The 18530-nt window shown below is 46.7% G+C and overlaps 1 protein-coding gene across 1 annotated transcript in view; it reads left to right on the forward strand.

The window, feature by feature from the left end:
- Positions 1-18530, forward strand: part of EDNRA (endothelin receptor type A) — a 225496-nt gene that overhangs the window by 92182 nt on the left and 114784 nt on the right. Inside the window, exon 3 of the mRNA XM_085641629.1 lies at positions 115-242. Coding sequence (XP_085497755.1) covers positions 115-242 — 128 coding nt within the window. The remainder of the gene's footprint in view (positions 1-114; positions 243-18530) is intronic.

The raw sequence follows: 18530 nt of genomic DNA on the forward strand, positions 1-18530 counted from the left end.
GGTCAGCCTCAGCTGAACTGAGATTGCATGCCCCTCCTGTTCGGACCTGCTCATATTGTTTGCCTAAAGGAAGGCCCCTGTCTGATCTCTGCTCCCCTTCTGTCCTTCCCTCAGCTCCTTGCTTCGCGGTTTCCCTTTGTCGAGTCGCCCTTTGGACTGTTCCTCTGCAAGATGGTGCCCTTCACCCAGAAGGCCTCGGTCGGGATCACCGTCCTCAATCTTTGCGCGCTCAGCGTGGACAGGTAGGCCACAATTTCTCCTTAACTCTTGCTTTATTTTCAGTATGTATATGTGACATAGGTACTGTTTTGCTGAAATACCACCCAAGTGCTCTGCATGCATCAGCTTTCACACAAAATACATTCACAGAGAGAGATGCATAACACAGCTGTACAGTTAGCCCCCTCTTAGCTGGTGCGAAGTGACTGACAGACAAGTGATGAAAAGTGAAGGGTCAACCCCTGAGCCGACTTTACAAGGACACAGCCACCTTTAGGTGGCCATTTTGCCAATACACTATCTCCCCATTTCATGTAACTCTGAAATGATATCTCATTTCTGCAGACAAGGTTTATTTACTGCAGCATTGAGCTAGACTCCTTCTTTAGTCCTTTTGGAACAGTCTGAATGCCCTGCTGGCATTCCCTGCTTCTGACTGCAGCAGTTCTCACCCTGGCATGTTGGTTCTGTTCAGCATGTTCCCCGTTTCCTATCGTTCTCCTGCTGCTCGGGGAACTTTTTGAATCCGCATCAAAATTACGAGGCCAGGCAGAGAAAGCATAATGTTACCACTTGGCATGATTAGCTCATGATTTAGGTTTTGTGTCTACTTATTCATGCCCATGTTTTCCTCTCAGCATTACCACTACACTTTAGCTAGTAATGAATGGCAGTCCAACATTTGTGACAATTGTAATTGACATAGCCTTAAGGTCTCTTCATTGGAACCTATTGGCTTTGCAACGCCTTTTTTGTGGTGCTGTACAGCGACAGGCTTTTTTTTCTGACACTGGACAGCATTATCGAAATAAATAAATAAATAAATAAATAAATGCATGATGAAACAACCGTTGCTGGAAGTTGTGTCATTCCACTAGCACACACATGTGTGCTGATGTCAGCGGAATGACGCATGTGAAATTTGCTTTCATTTTTTATTTTCCAATCCAAGTGGCACCTGCCATCTTTGATATGTAAATACAAAAATTAAATCAAACAGAGATTTATTTGCATGAAAGCACAAATAAATAAAAAAAAAAGGATTGTGGGGACAGGGGGTAGGTGGAGCGAATGGGGGGAGCAGAAGGGATGAGAAGGGAAAATCTTCGGTACAAGGGAGAGAACAACACAACTGGAGAGAAGAACTCAGAGCATAGTTGGGTGGGGTAGAGAAAAGCAAGGAGCGCTCAGGGGTCAGCACACAAGGGAGTAGCACACTAACGTGACAGCAACACAGGAAGCAGGGGAGAAGCAAATGAGGATAAGAACAACACAGAGCACGAGGGGCAAGGGAGAAGTGCGCGAGTAAAAAACACAGAGCAACTGGGATGGTTTCGGGGAGAAAAGGAGAGAGCAGGAAAGCACGTGCTTCATTGAGTGCCAAATAAAAAAGAAAAAAAAGTTCCTTAAAAGTAAAGCAGTGGAAAGATATTAGCCAACCCATCGGAGAGATGGTGACGAGGCTATGCTCAAGGAATGGACAAACACAAGATAGATAAACTTTGACAAGCACAGCCATCGAATGAGAAGCAAGCAAATGAGAGTGAAAACCAATGGTAAGCAGCAGGTGGGCTGAAGCCCCTGTAAGTTCTTGGTAAGCCGAGGGCTCAGCCTAAAAATGAATCAGAGCTGTTTTGCCATTTGTTTTTGTGTTCATCAAAGGCCCTCTAGACCTTATGCTACAAAATGAATATAAAAACTTAAGTAATAATCAATGTTGCCTTGCTTCTGTTGAGCTGAGGCAGCGAGGCACACAATAAACTGGGTAATAAGACACTCAAAAGTTGTGTGCGCCCATCTTGTACATTGTCCATCAGCCCAAAATCAAGTCAAACAGAGTGTTACCTCTGAGGTGTAATGAGGCCCGTGGAGTTTGTTGCAGAGCTCCTTCGCCACATCATATTACAATTATAACATGTGGCTGTAATCACTTTATACACCACCAATCTGTATGATTATTATTATTATAATCACCTTTATTATTATCATCATCATCCTTGTTATTATTATCGTTCGTTATCCTCCTATCCTAAAGGAAACTGCTTTCAGTATAGGTATCCTTTGGTGTTATATTGGAAGCCACGTATCAGTTCAACCACGACATTGTCCTTGTCTGAAGGGTCTTAGCTGCTCCGGTGACCAGGTCTGCCTCTCTGTCTGAGGATTCTCCTTTGGCTGGTTGCAAGCCTCCTCTCCCTGCATATGCTCATCATAAATACCCCATAATGCCATTCCCTCACATGTAAGATCACTCTCCTCCCCAGGGTCTGTCCGGTGCACAAACAGGATTTCCTGATTAGTATGAACAGCAATCACTTTTGTCTGATGGAGTGCAACATTTTTGTTCAATTGTGCACATTACTTTCACCTCTAGATGACAATAAGCAGGGGTGTAGGTATCAATAGTGGAACAGGTGCAATCGCACTGGAGCCCAGGGGCATAAGTGGCCCTCTGCACCCCAATTATGACTGTACTTCACTATTTAAACGGGGTGTAGGGACCACTTTTCCTTGATTGGAGTAGTGACCGTGGGGCCCTTGTCAGGCTGCTGATATAAGGCGATGGTTCTCCATCTCTTGCCAAATGCACGTGGAGCTTTTTAAAAACAGTTTTCTGCTGCATCGATCTAATTCGTATTTTTCAAATATTATGAGTTTTCGACTTTGTATAATAGCAGGAATTTCATCATTCAGCTCCCTCTATTACAATGAATGTTTTGTCTTTACATCAAACATGGTATTTACTACATAGAATATAGTGATGAGAATTGGGGTTTTTTTTTTGAGGGGGGGCAATATTTTGTCCCCAATAAAAACCATAATAATTAAAATAAAGATAAGGTAGGCTATTTTGACTTCCCTGGAGACATTGGGTTTCAGCTGCATGTCCTCTCTCTTTGAACACAATGGGGCACAGATTACTATGGCTACAATTGAGCCAGTGATGTTTCCAGACATTTCTAAGATGCACACATTGTAGTTCTCAAGGCTTTTGAGTGACAGGTTACCATTACCTCTGAATGGTTCCGCAACACAGCTGATAAGCTTATAGGTATTGATTCACAACATAAAATACCAAAGCATTTCATATAAGATATTTTCAAAAGCAATCATTTTCGAAGTGCGGAGGGTACTTCATGTCCCCCTGGTCCCTATCAGTGGCATCCCGCCCATAGGAACTGAGGGATCAAACACCTTTTGCCCATCAAGGAGAGTGTCTGTCAGGCTGAGCAAGTCTTTATTTTCAGATCAGGCAGACAGGAGCGAGAAGCTAAATACGCAGGCTCCTGGCTGCCTCAGCTGAACTTTGCCGGGCTGAAGATGTCACAGGTCTTGTGGGCGTGTCCTCTTCAGACTGCCAAAGCACCTCTAGTCTCTCCCCCTCGTGATGAGAGGGAGTGCCAATCATTGCCTCAGACCTGGACGCTTCAGTTTTAAGCACTGAAGGGCTCAGGGTCAAGTGTCAATCACTGACAAATCGTCACAGAGTGGGGTGGAGTCAGCAAGTCTCACTGACCCAATCCCACTCTGTGACGAGGGAGGGACTGCTGTCTGCCCTCATTGGCTCAGGTCAGCCAATGAGGAAAGGCAGCACTTCCATCCCTCCTGGGCTCCCCGAGGCAGAGCTGCAGGTAAGTGTGATTGTTTTTTTAAATTAATATTTGGTGCACGCATGTATGGATGAATATTTGGTAGTGAGTGTTGTGAATGGATATGTGTGTGAGTGTGTGCATGTGTGTGAATGCATGGGTGTGAATGAGTGAGTGAGTGTATATGTATGCATGTGTGTCCTGTCCGCCTTCTCCCTGTTAAAATTTCCAGTCGCCACTGGTCCCAATTCTTGCAAAGCCCTCCACGTCGCAGGGCCAGAATACCTGAACCGCCACCTCGATTTCCACACACCTGCCAGACAACTCCTCTCCGCCCAACTCACCCTGGCCTTCGTCCCACGGATCCACAAGACCAGAACTGGAGGAAGATCCTTCTCTTACCTTGCCACCAAGACCGGGAACACCCTGACCCAGTTCAGGAAGGACCTCAAGGCCTGGTTCTTCGACTGAACCTCCACACCCAGATTTATCTGCAGCCCCCCCAAGTGCTTTGAGACCCTCACAGGTGAGTAGCCGTGCTTTACAAACCCCTGATTGATTGATTGATTTTAGGAAAAAAGGTTGAAGGCACCTGACCTGGAAATCTTTTACAAAGAACCATTATCAATAAATTCTCTTTGAAACTTTCACAGTGTCTTCTCCAAATATGTATTGTTTAAAGTTAATGTGGAATGTGGGACATGGCCATGGTTAAATTTGTCATTATAAAAATTGGTGGTGGTGGAAGCAACTTCTGTGAAGTAAGAACTTTCCCTTAATGTATGTTTAGTGATAAAAAACAATATCTTCTGGTTCTATTCAATTATTTATGTCCTTGTGGGATTCAAATCTATTTTTCTTCATTGACACATGCTTAGATGAGTATGTCATCACATATAGTTCTCAGCAAGTTTAAAAATATTGCATATATTTCTCAACCAAAAAGCAATGCTCGCCAAGCATCTGTGTCAGAGCTGCCAGCTGCTTGTAACGCTTTGGGGATGTTTCCCAAATTAGGCACTGAATAGCAGGCTGTATGCGTCCCAAAAACAACCACTGAGAAAATGACGATCACTGCGCTGAGTTGATGAAAACATACTATGGACTCGGTTTAAAAATTTTAAAAAAAAGATGAGCTGATGCAATGGGATTAAATTTAGACCACTCCATGTTTTCTGCCAAAGCACTTAGACAGATGTGGGGTCACATTTAAGGGACTCTGAACACACTTTCAATTAAAAGAAAATGTCACACAATATAAATATGTAATACATGCATCATTAAATGGATTTACGTTTCTTTTAGAATAGTTATTAATATTTGGCATCTCTGATTTTATTTCAAACCAATGGTTGAAGAGGCGCTTGACTACGACCAATGCCCAGATCCTGATTAAGGTTCCACTGACCCTGCCACTCATTGACTATGTCCAACACGTCGTGGGTTTTGCAGCGCCACTTTAGGGATTGATAAGCTTCCAACAATCTAAGCATGAAGGTGAGGCCTGCTTCAATGCACGAGGCTACTCACATAACTATCTGCTGAGCTCCCCCTGCAAAGGCACAGTGCAAAACCTGGTGGCTCGTGGATGACATGGGTGGCTGCCATGGTCAGCCTTGTGTACAAGGAGAGCGGTGCATAAACACTCTGAGAGAAGGCTGGTAAGAAAGGACCATCCACTCTGCAAAGTGTGCAGCCTCTCCCCCACCTGGCCATGTGGTCTGGGAGTAATGAAGCAGAGTCAGAGGATGTGTAGGTCATGTGGAGTGATTACTATGAACCCTTATCTGGGCACAAATAAAAAGGAAAAGGGCAAGCAGAGGTACCACTTGTGCCACAGGACGGCTGTGTGCAACAGATAGCACACTTGCTGAAGTTCTTGGAGAACCAAGAGACTTGAGCCCATATTTATCAATATTTCTCACAACACAATAACCCACCTTGCTGCACTGCATGACAGGGAGTGGGCAGTAATGCACCGTATTTAACATTATACAGTGCATTTCTCCTCTGCCTGTGCTGGCACAGAAACTGCTGCCTAGAGCCAACACAGGCACTCTTGCACCATGGTGCAAGGGTACCTGCATTGTAGGCACAATTGTTTTTGTGCAGAAAGGGGCACTTTCCAGTACAAACAATCTGCAGAGGCATTTTACTCTATCTAAATATGTTGCAGAATGCAGCACAATTAGAAAGAGGAAACAACATGAAGAAAAAAAGATAATACTCCTCGTTGCACCTCTGGTGGGGAGGTGTACATTTCTGATGCATTCCCAGGTCTACCAGTGTTGGTAAATCTGGGAATATGTCAGAATGCATGGGTGGATGCATAGGAATACCCATGCGCCACCCATGGCATGCCACCCTACTGCAGAGTAAAGCAAGATAGCACTTTGCGCTGCCCTGCGTTACTCAAGATTTATCAAACCATTCAGGCCCTTGCAAGGTGGGTTTGCGTGGCTTGATAAATCTCGTTTAAGTTTTGCGTCGCCCTCGCATCCCTATGAGTGGTGCAAAGACAATGCAAGACCTTGATAAATATGAGCCCAGATTCTTACAGGCGATTCCTATTGACTAGTGCATTACACATCTCTGCCCTTTGCATATATTTGCTGCGTGATCTGATGCCTTAAAAGATCCTGAGGAACACCCTTTGCTTCCACGCAGGTGAAAAAGCACCTTACTCATGTGTAGACAACTATATGACTCCACTGCTTTGAAGGCGGAGCACAATACACCAGAGTCGGACCTGTTTCTTTAGCAACTCACCTCTAGTCTGGGGGATTTCTTAGCCCACGCAAAAAAGGGGCACATTTATCACTATCTCACGTAATGCAGTGCAGCCAGACACCTGGCTGCGCTGCATGAAAGAAGAGTGCAGGAATGCACCATATTTAACATAATATAGCACATTTCTTTACTCTCCTGTGTGGGCTCACTTTTGGCTGCCTAACGCCAATGCAGGCACCTTCGCATCATGGTGCAAGGGCGCCTGCATTGCAGGCAGGATTGTTTTTGGGCAGAAAGGGAGACCTTTCTGCTAAAAAACAATCCTCTGCGGCGTTTACCTCTTGGTACGTGTGCTGCAGAATGGGGCATTTAAAAGTTAAAAGTATATGTGCAACTTTTGAAATACACTACAACCTGCCCTATGGGTTATTTATGGCCTGCCCTAAGGTTTACACATATGAATTACCAAGGAAGGTGTAGAACTGGTAACGTTTATTTGTCCATGTTGAGATGTCAGTTTGAAACTGCACACACAGGCTGCAGTGGGAGGCCTGAGGCATGTTTGACAGGCTACTCACGTGGGTGGCACAATTAGTGCTGCAGGCCATCAGCATTTAATTTACAGGCCCTGGGTACATGTAGTGCCACTTTGCTAGGGACTTGCAAGTACATTTAAATGTGCCAATTGGATGTAAGCTAATTTGACTTTGTTTAAAGGAGGGAGCACAAGCACTTTAGCACTGGTTAGAAGTGCTGAAGTGTGCAGAGTCCTCAAAGCTAACAAAACAGGTTCAGAAAACAGGAGGATGAAGACAAAATGTCTGGGGATGTCACTGCAGAAAGGGCCAAGTCCAACAATGACCATATGATCTGTCAGGGGGAAGGACCCAGTATCAACAGCAGCTGAAGTAAAATCAATACAAAACGACCTGGCATTCACTCTTACATGGTTGGATGCCATGAACAGGAGGGTCACCGCAGTAGAGGATTATATCAAGCAGATGAACCAAACACCCAGGCTTGGGCCAGAAAATGTGATACCCATGGAGAATTTTAATTGACTTGGAAGGCAGTAGTTGCTGAAATAATATCCATTCTCTAGAGTGCCTGAGAGCCTTGCGAAAGATGAAATCTCTGCCTGCTAGCATAAATTATGAAGTTGACTCTACTTTGGGGTTCTCAAGAGCACACAGAATCCGCTCAAGCTGCCCGACCAAAACTGAAGCGCCAAGGCTCATTATACCTTGCTTCCTACATCACCACCGGGCCTGATAAATGATATGCTTAGCCAGAAAACAAAATGACCCATATATGAGAAATACAAGATCTAACATTACAGCCAGCTACTCACAGGAGATTAAAGCCAAAAGACAAAAGTTTCTCGCCTTGGGGTGCTGAAACCTGCTGAAATGCTGATTACTATTGATGGGTGAACCAGAGGATTTAGAAAAAATCCTTTAAAAGCTGGACACTACAACAAGGATGATTCCCAAATAGATCCCCAGGAGGGTCTACAACAAATGATGGTTATCTGCCATGTTCTATACACATAGTGGAGTATTCCTTGTCTGGGAGAGATAGGTTGGAATTTGTAACCAGGGGATGGGCTAAAAGTGATTGGCCCAATGGTGTAGAAATGAAAAGGGAGTGAGAATTGTTCAGGTCCCACTTCAAGATATGCACCTACATCCATTGGCTACAACTCTACTACTACCCTGCCACAATGGACCACTTCACAGACTGATATGGTAATGTGTTGTATTTGCAAGGCCTTGCATGTACCCAGCAAGTGCCAGGCTGCTTTAGCAGGCAGAATTAATCACCTTTGGTTCATGTCTTCATTTATACATTTATCTACCTGTTTTGTTTACTGCATGCCTCACCTCATCTTACCAGCAACCTGGATGACGTGCTTACTTGTTTCCTATATCCATGTGGTTCCAGTGGTCTTGCTACATTTTCTGCAGTTTATTGTGTCTCTCCTTTGTCACGTATTCTCGGGAGCAATAACCCTTCCTATACAAAGTAGGCAAATTAACTAGACTAATAGTAGGACCGTCTTCATCACTGTAAGAGGTGGTTACCACCCTCTCTGATCTGTTGGCCCACTCCTACTTAGGACACTCCAATAATCCCCCTTATCAACTTCCATTCCGAGTACCCCTGATTGTACAGTATTAGTGCCTGCACTCTTTCCCCTTAAGCCACCCTCCTTCCAAACTCCATGGGGTTACAGACAAGGTATGTGTCAAGGTCATCTGACTAGGGAGCAGCCATGACAAGGTATGTACATCACAGCTGGCCGGAGTCGACAGACTGCCAACCCCCATTGTATTGATGGTAGAGCTATGTCCCTCGAGGCTGAAATCTCCTTCCCTGTTGTCATTTAAAGTCAATGGTCTAACCCACTACATAAAAAGCAACAAGGTATATTACCGTGAAAACCCCTAATATTGCTAGAATGCAAGAAACGTATCTTTTTTCTATGGAGTAGGAAAAGCTTACTAGGGATTTGGTCAGCAGTGTGGTCACCAGCAGCGTACCACGTAGATTCACAAGCACAATCCTTCCCTCGCCACCTCTGATCAGTCATAAGCAATGTGGCATGGCAATCCCGATAAGGATATTACTGCCATAGGCTGCCAGGAAGACTTTGAATAAATGCTAAGAGGAGCTATGTCTTTGCAAAAACTGACACACTTGGCCACCGTAAACTAAGGGTGGTAGGGCGGGTCGGGTCCCGCCGGAGGTGTCGCTCGAGGGGTTACAATATAAAAAAAAAAAACGTACCTTTTGGCGCCGGCTGCTCCAGTATCCTCCTCCTGCCGGCCCGCCTGATACGGCCTGCCAAAACACATATGCGCACCCTCGGCCCCTCCCCTCCCAACACGGCCGGAAAATGTAAATTAAAACGATGCAAGAACATTGTTTTAATTTACATTTGCTGGCTCTGAGCCAGGCATAGGGGCGACGCTCCTCCGCCATTGCGGAGGAGCCACCACTGCTAATTATAGGCTCCATTCATGCCCCTAGTGTTGCTCAATCACATGTCCTGATGTGGCTTTCTAGGGTCTTTGACAATTTCGATTCCTCAAGTGTTACAATTGGAGGCAACTGGAAAATTGATCCAGACTACATACTGGATCACTACAATCTGCTGAATAGGCACAATGGGAAGGACCAAGCAGTACTGCAAGATATCCTGCGAGACCATGGTCTGATAGACCCATGGTTTATAACTCATCCTACGTAAAGAAAGGGACTTCAGGTTCGTCCATAACCCTGCTCTGGGATAGACTTGCTCTCACATCACAGTTGGTCCTGCCATTGGTCTCTCACTGCAGTCCCACTTGAGGGTGGGGTCTCAGATGACTGGCTGATCTTTCCCCAATAAGACCTGTGCCACTTTGCTCCTCCACCCAAAAGGTAGAGGATGAACATGACCAATGTTTAATTGGTAAAAGAATAAGTGCCAGGGCCCAAACCTTTGCTCAGAAACCCTCAGTCCGGCCTACTGTATGTCAGAGTGACTAATACCAAGGCTGCATGGTCTTGATTCCACTTCATGCATCTTTAATCCACCACTGGACACTCCCTGCCCCTTTACTTCGCTCTTTCAGGTTCCCGCTTTCTCCCTCTTACTCCTCCTATCCCCCTTGTTTGTTTTGTCTCTCTTGCTCTGGGTGAAAGTCTGATAAGGAAAAATAAGTGCCAGCCTCCAAAAATGAGTGCCAATGGGCCCCACCTGCAAACACCAGTTCAAAATAAGCACTGAACTGAAGTGCAGAAGAAAACACTGTCTCATGTCAGAATGTTCAACAGACAGAATAGAGATTCTGTTAACATGCTGCAAATTCTTTGGGCAGCCGGTAAAGTGGCACTGCGTGACGCCTTGATGAGGGACTCGGCAGTAGCCACACACAAGATGCAAGACATTCTATCTGCCCTTGGAGCAGAGTATCCTAGGTACTATATACAAGAGCCATATTGGCTGCTCAAGTTCTGGTTCTGTCACTCAAAAGAATAATATTAGGTTCATATTCTTAACTTCATGGAGAGTTTGATACAGAAATTGATTGTATAAGATATCAAGACATGTGCTAGGTTTAATGGGCATTTCAAAGAAAAACAAACTACTACGTAGATTTATGGGTCTTTTCTTGCTGTTAAACAAACAATAATTTGTAACAGCATGAAAGAGCGATAGCGCTCTGTAGTATGCAAAGTGTGGGTAGGAACTCACGTAGGGGCATATTATCAAGACAGGCGATATAATTATTGCCGCTTTAGCAGCAGAAAACTGCCGATAAAACGGCGATAATGGGCTTGATAATATGCTCTATGGAATTCCAATTAAACTCAGGTTAGATGTCCTTCACATCCAACATGGACTTCAATTGGAATTCCATAGAGCATATTATCAAGCCCATTATCGCCCTTTTAGCTGCAGTTTTCTGCCGCTAAAGCGGCGTTAATTTTATCGCCTGTCTGGATAATATGCCCCAATGTGCCTGAGGCAGAGGTGTGACCTTGACTTACCTGCAAAAGAAAGGTGACTAGCAAGTAATGGTAGAGGAATGGGATACGTTACTACTAAAAGTTAAAAGGACTATGGCATTGTCACTTCTTTTCGCCCTTGCATCGCCAGTATAACTCTGAGCACTTTATGCACATTACACTTTGGGCACCTCTCACCTGTTGTGTATCTTTGATGCTGCTCCACTCCAATTGTTATTGAATATATAAGTTTCACTTTGACAATTCTTGGCCATATTTCCTGTTTCCTTCTATGGTTCGTCAATGGCAACATAAAATAAACTTTTAAAGTGTGGTACTTAATGTATTATTCGATCTGTGACTGATACCTTTAGAGCCTTGTTGTTGATATATTTCACCCAGAGCACCTTCCCTATGTCTATAAAGATTTGATTCACACACCATCAAAGTGTTCTTTAATCAGTGAAGAGTGTGTAAAAAGCAGAAGTCATACGCCTGTTCTCTTAAGGGTTCCATTTCTTAGGCGACGTTGAGAGCTCATGTCTGGGTTAATCTGTGCATAACTTCGAAACCCGTTTCTGAAACCAACCATCTGGACTGAATTCTTCTTTGGAGCAGTGACCCCCCAAGATTAGATCTGTAAACTCTGCAGGTGATTTTCGTTTTGTCCTTATTTGCTTGGACTCCTCTTTGGTTTTCTCCATGCCAAGCATGCACAATCCAAAAAGGGAATGCCAACAGATATAGCATTTTGTGTTTATTCAACAAACAACCAATTCCACAGTTCTATGTCATGGTCAACGTTCTTCAAAAGCTGACATACGAATTAGAGAAAATGTTGGTCAGCAAAAACAAAACAGCTACATTTTTTTGAGTGATTTAATACTTTCACATCAGAACAACGAGTTCCAATAAGAATACATTAAAACCATGTGCTTGCACAAAAACAACAGCCTCAGGCACATGTTATTCATATGAAGACAGAAACGCTGTTGAAGAAAAGAAGAGGCACATTGCAGTGCTCATTGCAGAGGGTTTTACACCGAGATGAGACGTGTGCAGCTGCGGGAGCTCAGACACCCTCTTCTACTCCAGGTTCCAGAGCAGCACTCACAGGTTCTCGGCTACAGACCACTCTCAATGACAGTACTCTCCAGCAGCCCAGGACCATAGCCTCTTCCAGGGCAGCTGTAGACAGCAGCAGTCCACAGTGGCCCCTCTTAGGAGTCAGTCCAGCAAGTCTGCCTCAGACAGACCACAACAGCAGCTCCACTCACAATACATGCCAGGGAGGGTTTGAAAGTTTATGACAGCAGAGCGACTATTTCAACAGCCACTGGGTGGAATATTCTAGGATGGATTTTTAGATGCTCGTGTCTAAGATTGATCAGTCTGGTGAAGGAGAATAGATGGTACTAGAGACGAATACCAAAGCATTACTCTACCTACTGGAGGTAACCAAGCTCATTTGAAGGTGAGGGAGAGGCACAGTTCAGGGCTGTTGGTTTATGAAGACGAGTTCTCCGTTTCTCTATTTAATCATAGCATTTGTAAAGCGCACTACTTACCCGTAAGGGTCTCAAGGCGCTAAGGTGTGGGGAAGCTGCTACTGTTCGAAAAGCCAGGTCTTGAGGAGTTTTCTGAAGGTCAGTAGGTCTTGGGTCTGCTGTAGGCGGATGGGGAGGGTGTTCCATGTCTTGGCGGCGAGGTGGGAGAATGATCTGTTACCGCCGGTCACTCTTCGAATGCATGGGACAGTGGCAAGGGCGAGGTCGGCGGAGCGGAGCTGGCGGGTGGGGGTGTAGAAACTGAGTCGGCTGTTGAGGTACGCTGGTCCGGTGTTGTGGAGTGCCTTGTGTGCATGGGTGAGGAGCTTGAAGGTTATCCTCTTGTTGAGGGGGAGCCAGTGCAGGTCTCTCAGGTGGGGTGTGATGTGACTACTGCGAGGGATGTCGAGGATCAGGCGTGCGGAGGCGTTCTGGTGCGTTGGAGCCATTTCAGGAGTTTGGCCGAGGCTCCTGCGTAGAGAGCGTTTCCGTATTCAGCAGCACAATGAAGGCGGCGCTCAGCAAATGTGGTCTAGGAGATAATCAGGTAGTAATCACTTATTCTGGATCGGTGCAGATTCTAAAGAAGCTGCTCCAAGAAAGTTAAAGAAAGCAGTCAGAAATACCAATAGGTGGCGATCCACATGCAATGTTCATCTAATAAAGTGAATCTTTGACCTAGCAAAATGAGCATTTTTAATAATGAGGGTTCTTCACCTTGAGTGGAACACTGTGTATGTAATGGATGATGCGCAGCAGTTCTGGGCTGTGGGGTCATTGAACTCTGTGGAGGTTGGGATTTAGAAGGTACTGGTGTCTGGTGTTACAGGCGCATGTTTTTCTCTTGGCAATAAACTACAAGAAAGAAGACTACAAGTATTGTGCCCTGCTTACAACAGCATTATGTTGCTTCTAATGGCTGGCACACTTTTGTATTGCTATTGTTGGATCTTTAGGCTGCCAATGGTTTGTTAACAAATTTCCTCCTCATAGTTGGCACACATTCTTTGGTCTGTTTATAGATGGTACACATCTTTAAATTGCCTATGTACACATCTTTAAGTTGCCTATCTAGACATCTCCAAGGCTTCCTGAAGACAGTCCATATCTTTTGTATGATGTACTCATATAGGAAGCCCTAGCACCGACGATCATTACATTGATGTCACCTCAGGAAAGTCAGTTGCCATTGGGGGGTCCAGGAGACATTTCACCCCTTATTCTACCAATGTGTTAAATGATGGGGATTTTTCATCCCTTGTGTTTGGTCAGGACGTTCTACTGGGATGTGCAGAATGTTTACAGAAAGGATTAAATAGGCATCCTCTAGAGACACTAAGTACCTGATTTAGAGTTTGACAGATGGGTTACATCATGACACACATGAGGGATATCCTGTAGGCTTTATTACAAATTGCATAGGATACAATGCACTTGTAATAAGGCAGATAGGTAATCCGTTACATTTGTGATGGAGTAACCCGTCGGGCATAGCTCTAATTCAGGCTCTACATTTTTTGATCCATCAAGGGTGTTGTAACTGCATTAAATTGGGTTTACCCTGCACCTAGAACATAATTGTTGGGTGTGAGTGCTATACAGGATTACAGGCTGCAGGGGAGAAGAATAATGGCGGCTGGCCGGTCCTGGTATTTGATTAGTGAGTGGCTATGGTCAGGCCAGCTTTTAGAAGGCAGTAACAATCTCTTTGGGAGAGTAGCATAGGTTAGTCACTTAGATAATGCATTATCTTCGGAATGGGAAAGGAGTACATTCGCTCTCCGGTTGCAGAAAGACCGCAGAGAAGGAAAGGAGAGAAGAAAGAGGTTAATATTTATTAAAAGTGATGTTCATTGTAATAGGCAGCCCTGCCTCACTTTGTACATCACTAAAACGGAAAAGAGGCCTGTTCCTCTGGCACGGCCTATTCTTCACTGGTGCACGCCCTTCATTGTAAAAAGATATACCAGCAGTAATAACTGCATTTCTGTTATCTGACGAGAATCAATAGATTCTCTGTGGCTTTTAGGTCTCGCCTAGGCAGCGCTTGTGCTGTCTCTTTGAGACATGCTGTATTCAGGATAGGGCATGAAGCTCCGCCTCAGGATGGGGCATGAAGCTCCGCCCACTTTCCGCCCACCAGTTTAATTGGCTCCTATCCCTGTACTTTGTAAATGGTGGCTTTTCATAAGTCAAAAGTCATGAGGACACCCCCTGTTACATGTGTTCTTCCGCCACTGGTTTTAATTACAGTCTCGGAGCACTATTTTCTTTAAAGGCTTTGTCCTGCCTGCTTTTGCAGGCAGGACATACTCTCCCACTACACTTTTTAAAAAAAAAGTTTTTATTTATTTAACAGCACGGCACACCTCAGCACTAATAATGGCGGCCACGCTTTTCTTTTGTTACTTGCAATTCTGGGACGCCGCCACATGCCTTTTTTTCTATTTTTTTTTTTTTCAATGGCAGCACCCGCGGTTTAGCTGTAAACATCTTAAGCTAAAACGCGGGTGCCGCAATTGCTTCAAAAATTTAGAAATAGGAAAAAAATTGAATTTTTTTCTATTTCTTTTCTTATGAAGCAATCGCGGCACCCACGCTTTAGCTTAAGATGTTTAAAGCTAAATCGCGGTTGCCGCGACTTTAACAAAAGTAAGCAAATAGAAAAAAAATGCTACAGCACACTTTTTTTTCTGTTTGTTTACTTTTGTTACAATTGCGGCACCCACGCATTAACTTTAAACATCTTAAGCTAAAGCACGAGTGCCACGATTGCTGCAATCAATCACTCAATCAATCAGGGGTTTATAAGCCTGCTACTCGCCCATGAGGGTTTGCTCTGGGGGGTAATGGGGGTGCAGCTCTGGATCAGTCGAAAAGCGGTCTTGAGGTCCTTCCTGAACGTGTGCAGGGACGGGGAGCGTCAGATGTTCACAGGGTGCTCGTTCCAGGTCTTGGCTGCGATGTAGGAGAAGGCTCTCCCGCCTGCTCTGTTTCTGCAGATGCGGGGGACCTCTGCCAGGGCGAGGTCGGCAGAGCGGAAGTTCCTCTTGGGTACGTGGAAGGAGACTCTCTCTTGAGGTATTTGGGTCCACTGGGTGAGGTGTTTGAAGGTAACCCTCTTCTCGACGTGGAGGCAGTGGAGGTCTCGTAGGTGTTGGGTCATGTGTTCGTGATGCCGTGTCCCGAGGATGAGTCTGGCTGCGATGTTCTGGATGGTTTGGAGTTTGTGTAGAAGAGTTATGTTGATTCCGGCGTAGAGGGCGTTTCAGTAGTCTAGTCTGCTGGTTATGAGAACATGGGTGACGGTTCTTCTGCAATCTGGGGAATCCATTTGAAGGTCTTGCTGGGGATGCGCAGGCAGTTGAAACTGGTGGAAGTGACGGCGTTGATCTGGCGGTTCATGGAGAGAGAGGAGTCGAAGATGATGCCGAGGTTTCGTGTGTGGTCTGTGGGTGTAGGTGTGAGTGGACTCCCAAGGGCGGAGGGCCGCCAGGTGTTTTCCCAGACAAAGGTACAGGGTCCGAGGATCAGGACCTCGGTTTTCTCTGAGTTGAGCTTCAAGCAGCTGTCTTTCATCCAGGCTGCGACGTCCTTCATTCCTTCCTGGAAGCAGATTCTGGTGTCTTCGGGATTCTTCATGAGTGAGAGGATGAGCTGGGTGTCGTCGGTGTAGGATACTATGCTGAGCCCATGCTGTCTGACAATGGCAGCGAGGGGGACCTTGTAGATGTTGAAAAGCGTTGGGCTGAGCGATGATCTTTGGGGTACTTCGCAGTTGATCTCTGTGGGCTCGGAGAGGAAGGGAGGGAGTCTGATCCTCTGGGTTCTGCCGGAGAGAAAGGATTGGATCCAGTCGAGAGCGGCTCCTTGTATCCCTGCGTCATGAAGTCTGGCTGTGAGCGTGCGATGTGAGATGGTGTCGAAGGCTGCCGAGAGGTCTAGAAGGATGAGGGCCGCAGTGTGTCCCTGGTCGAGTAGCATGCGGATGTCATCAGTGGCGGCGAGAAGGGCAGTCTTAGTGCTGTGGTTGCTGCGGAATCCAGACTGGTAGGCGTCTAGGATGGAGTTCTCATCGATAAAGGTGGTCAGCTGAGCATTTACGAGTCTCTCTGTGACTTTGGCCGCGAGGGGGAGGAGAGAGATGGGCCAGTAGTTTTTCAGTTCCGTTGGGTCGGCCATGGGTTTCTTGAGGAGGGGTTTAACCTCCGCCCGCTTCCAGTCGTCTGGGAAGGTGCCGGATCTGAGGGAGGCATTGAGGGTCCATCCTAGTTCGGGTGCAATGGTGGCGGCGGCCCTGTGAAAGATGTGCGGTGAGCAGGGGTCCATCGGGGCTCCTGAGTGGGTTTTCTTCATGGTCACGGTGATGTGCTCGACGGTGGCGGGATTCCAGGTCATGATGGTTGGTTTATCTGCGGCGGTGGGGAGCGGGGTGGTGTATGGCGTCTGTTCGCTGAAGTTGTCGTAGAGGTCCTTGATCTTAAGATGGAAGTAGGTGCTGAGCTTGTTGCAGAGTTCCTCGGAAGGTGAGACGTCCGTGGCTTCACTGGGGGGTTTGGCGAAATGCTGTATGATGTTGAACAGTTCTTTGGCATTGGTCACGTTGGTATGGACTTGATAAAGGTCCTTTTGGTGTCTCTTATGCGCTGGTGGTATTCCTTCAGAGCGCTCCTGTGGTTTTTCTATGCTTCCATGGTTTTCTGGTTTCTCCAGGTCTTCTCTAGGCGTCTGCAGGAGCGCCTGGCTTCTTGTAGTTCTGTGGTGAACCAGGCGGCCTTCAGAGGGCGTTTTTTGGTGGGGTTTCGGAGGGGTGCAAGCTTGTCAGCGCAGCAGGAGATCCAGCGGTGAAATTCCTTGGCTGCGGAGATGGCGTCGGTCGTGGCGCTGGGGGGTCTTGGAGGAGGGTGGTGTTGAGGTGTCCCTCTGTGACCTTGCTCCAGTTCCTTCGTGGTCGTCGCGGGGCGAGCTTGGATGCGGTGATGGTGTTGAAGGTGAAGGTGAAGTGAACGCAGTGGTGGTCCATCCAGAGGGGTTGGGTGGTGTGGCTGAAGTGGATGTTTGTCCCTCCTGCGAAGATGGGGTCGAGGGTGTGTTCAGCTCTGTGAGTGGGCGTGTTGACGAGCTGCTTCAGTCCGAGGTTGGCGAGGTTGTCAAGTAGCGTGGTGGAGTAGGGGTCGCTGCAGTTGTTGAGGTGGAAGTTCAAGTCCCCAAGTAGAATGTAGTCTTTGGAGGTGATGGCGTGGGGTGTGACAAGCTCAGCGATGGTAGTTGCGGACTGGGTGCGAGGACACGGGGGTCTGTAAACAAGGGTGTCGCTTAGCATGGGCCTGGGGCTGGGGCTGGTCTGGAAGTGGAGGTGTTCTGTGTTGGAGAGGGGGTCACTCATGCTGGAGGTGGAGAGTCGGAGGGGGGTCTTGTGTGCGATGGCGAGTCCTCCTCCTGGGTGGTGGGGGCGGTCCTTTCGCTGGATCTTGTAGCCGTCGGGGACGGCAGTGACGATGTCTGGGCCGGAGGTGGCGTTGGTCCAGGTTTCCGCGACGAAGGTGACATCGGGCGAGAGGGTGTCGATCAGGTCCCAGATCTCTTAGGTGTGTCAGTGTAGGAAGTGCACGTTGAGGAGGATGCATGTCAGGGCTTCGGCCGTGCGTGCGTCCGGCGAGCCTTCGACATTAGTGGGGGCTTTGTCGATGGTGAAGGATCTTCGGCAGGTTCTGCATGAGAACTGTCTGTGGGTGGTGTTCAGTGAGGATCTTTCGCAGTCGGTGTGTTTTCCGAGATTCAGTGCGTGGAGGGCGGTGAAATCGTAACGGTGGGGCCTTGGAGATCCAGGGTTCCTGGCACTGGCTGCGGTCGGAACGCGGACGGGCGCAGACGGGCTTGCCTTAGGCGCACCTTTGGCTCGCCAGTGGCGTGTCTGCACAACGGCTGCAATTAAGAAGGGGAGTGG

This window comes from Triturus cristatus, chromosome 2_2, assembly GCF_964204655.1.
Source record: "Triturus cristatus chromosome 2_2, aTriCri1.1, whole genome shotgun sequence".
Lineage (NCBI taxonomy): Eukaryota > Metazoa > Chordata > Amphibia > Caudata > Salamandridae > Triturus > Triturus cristatus.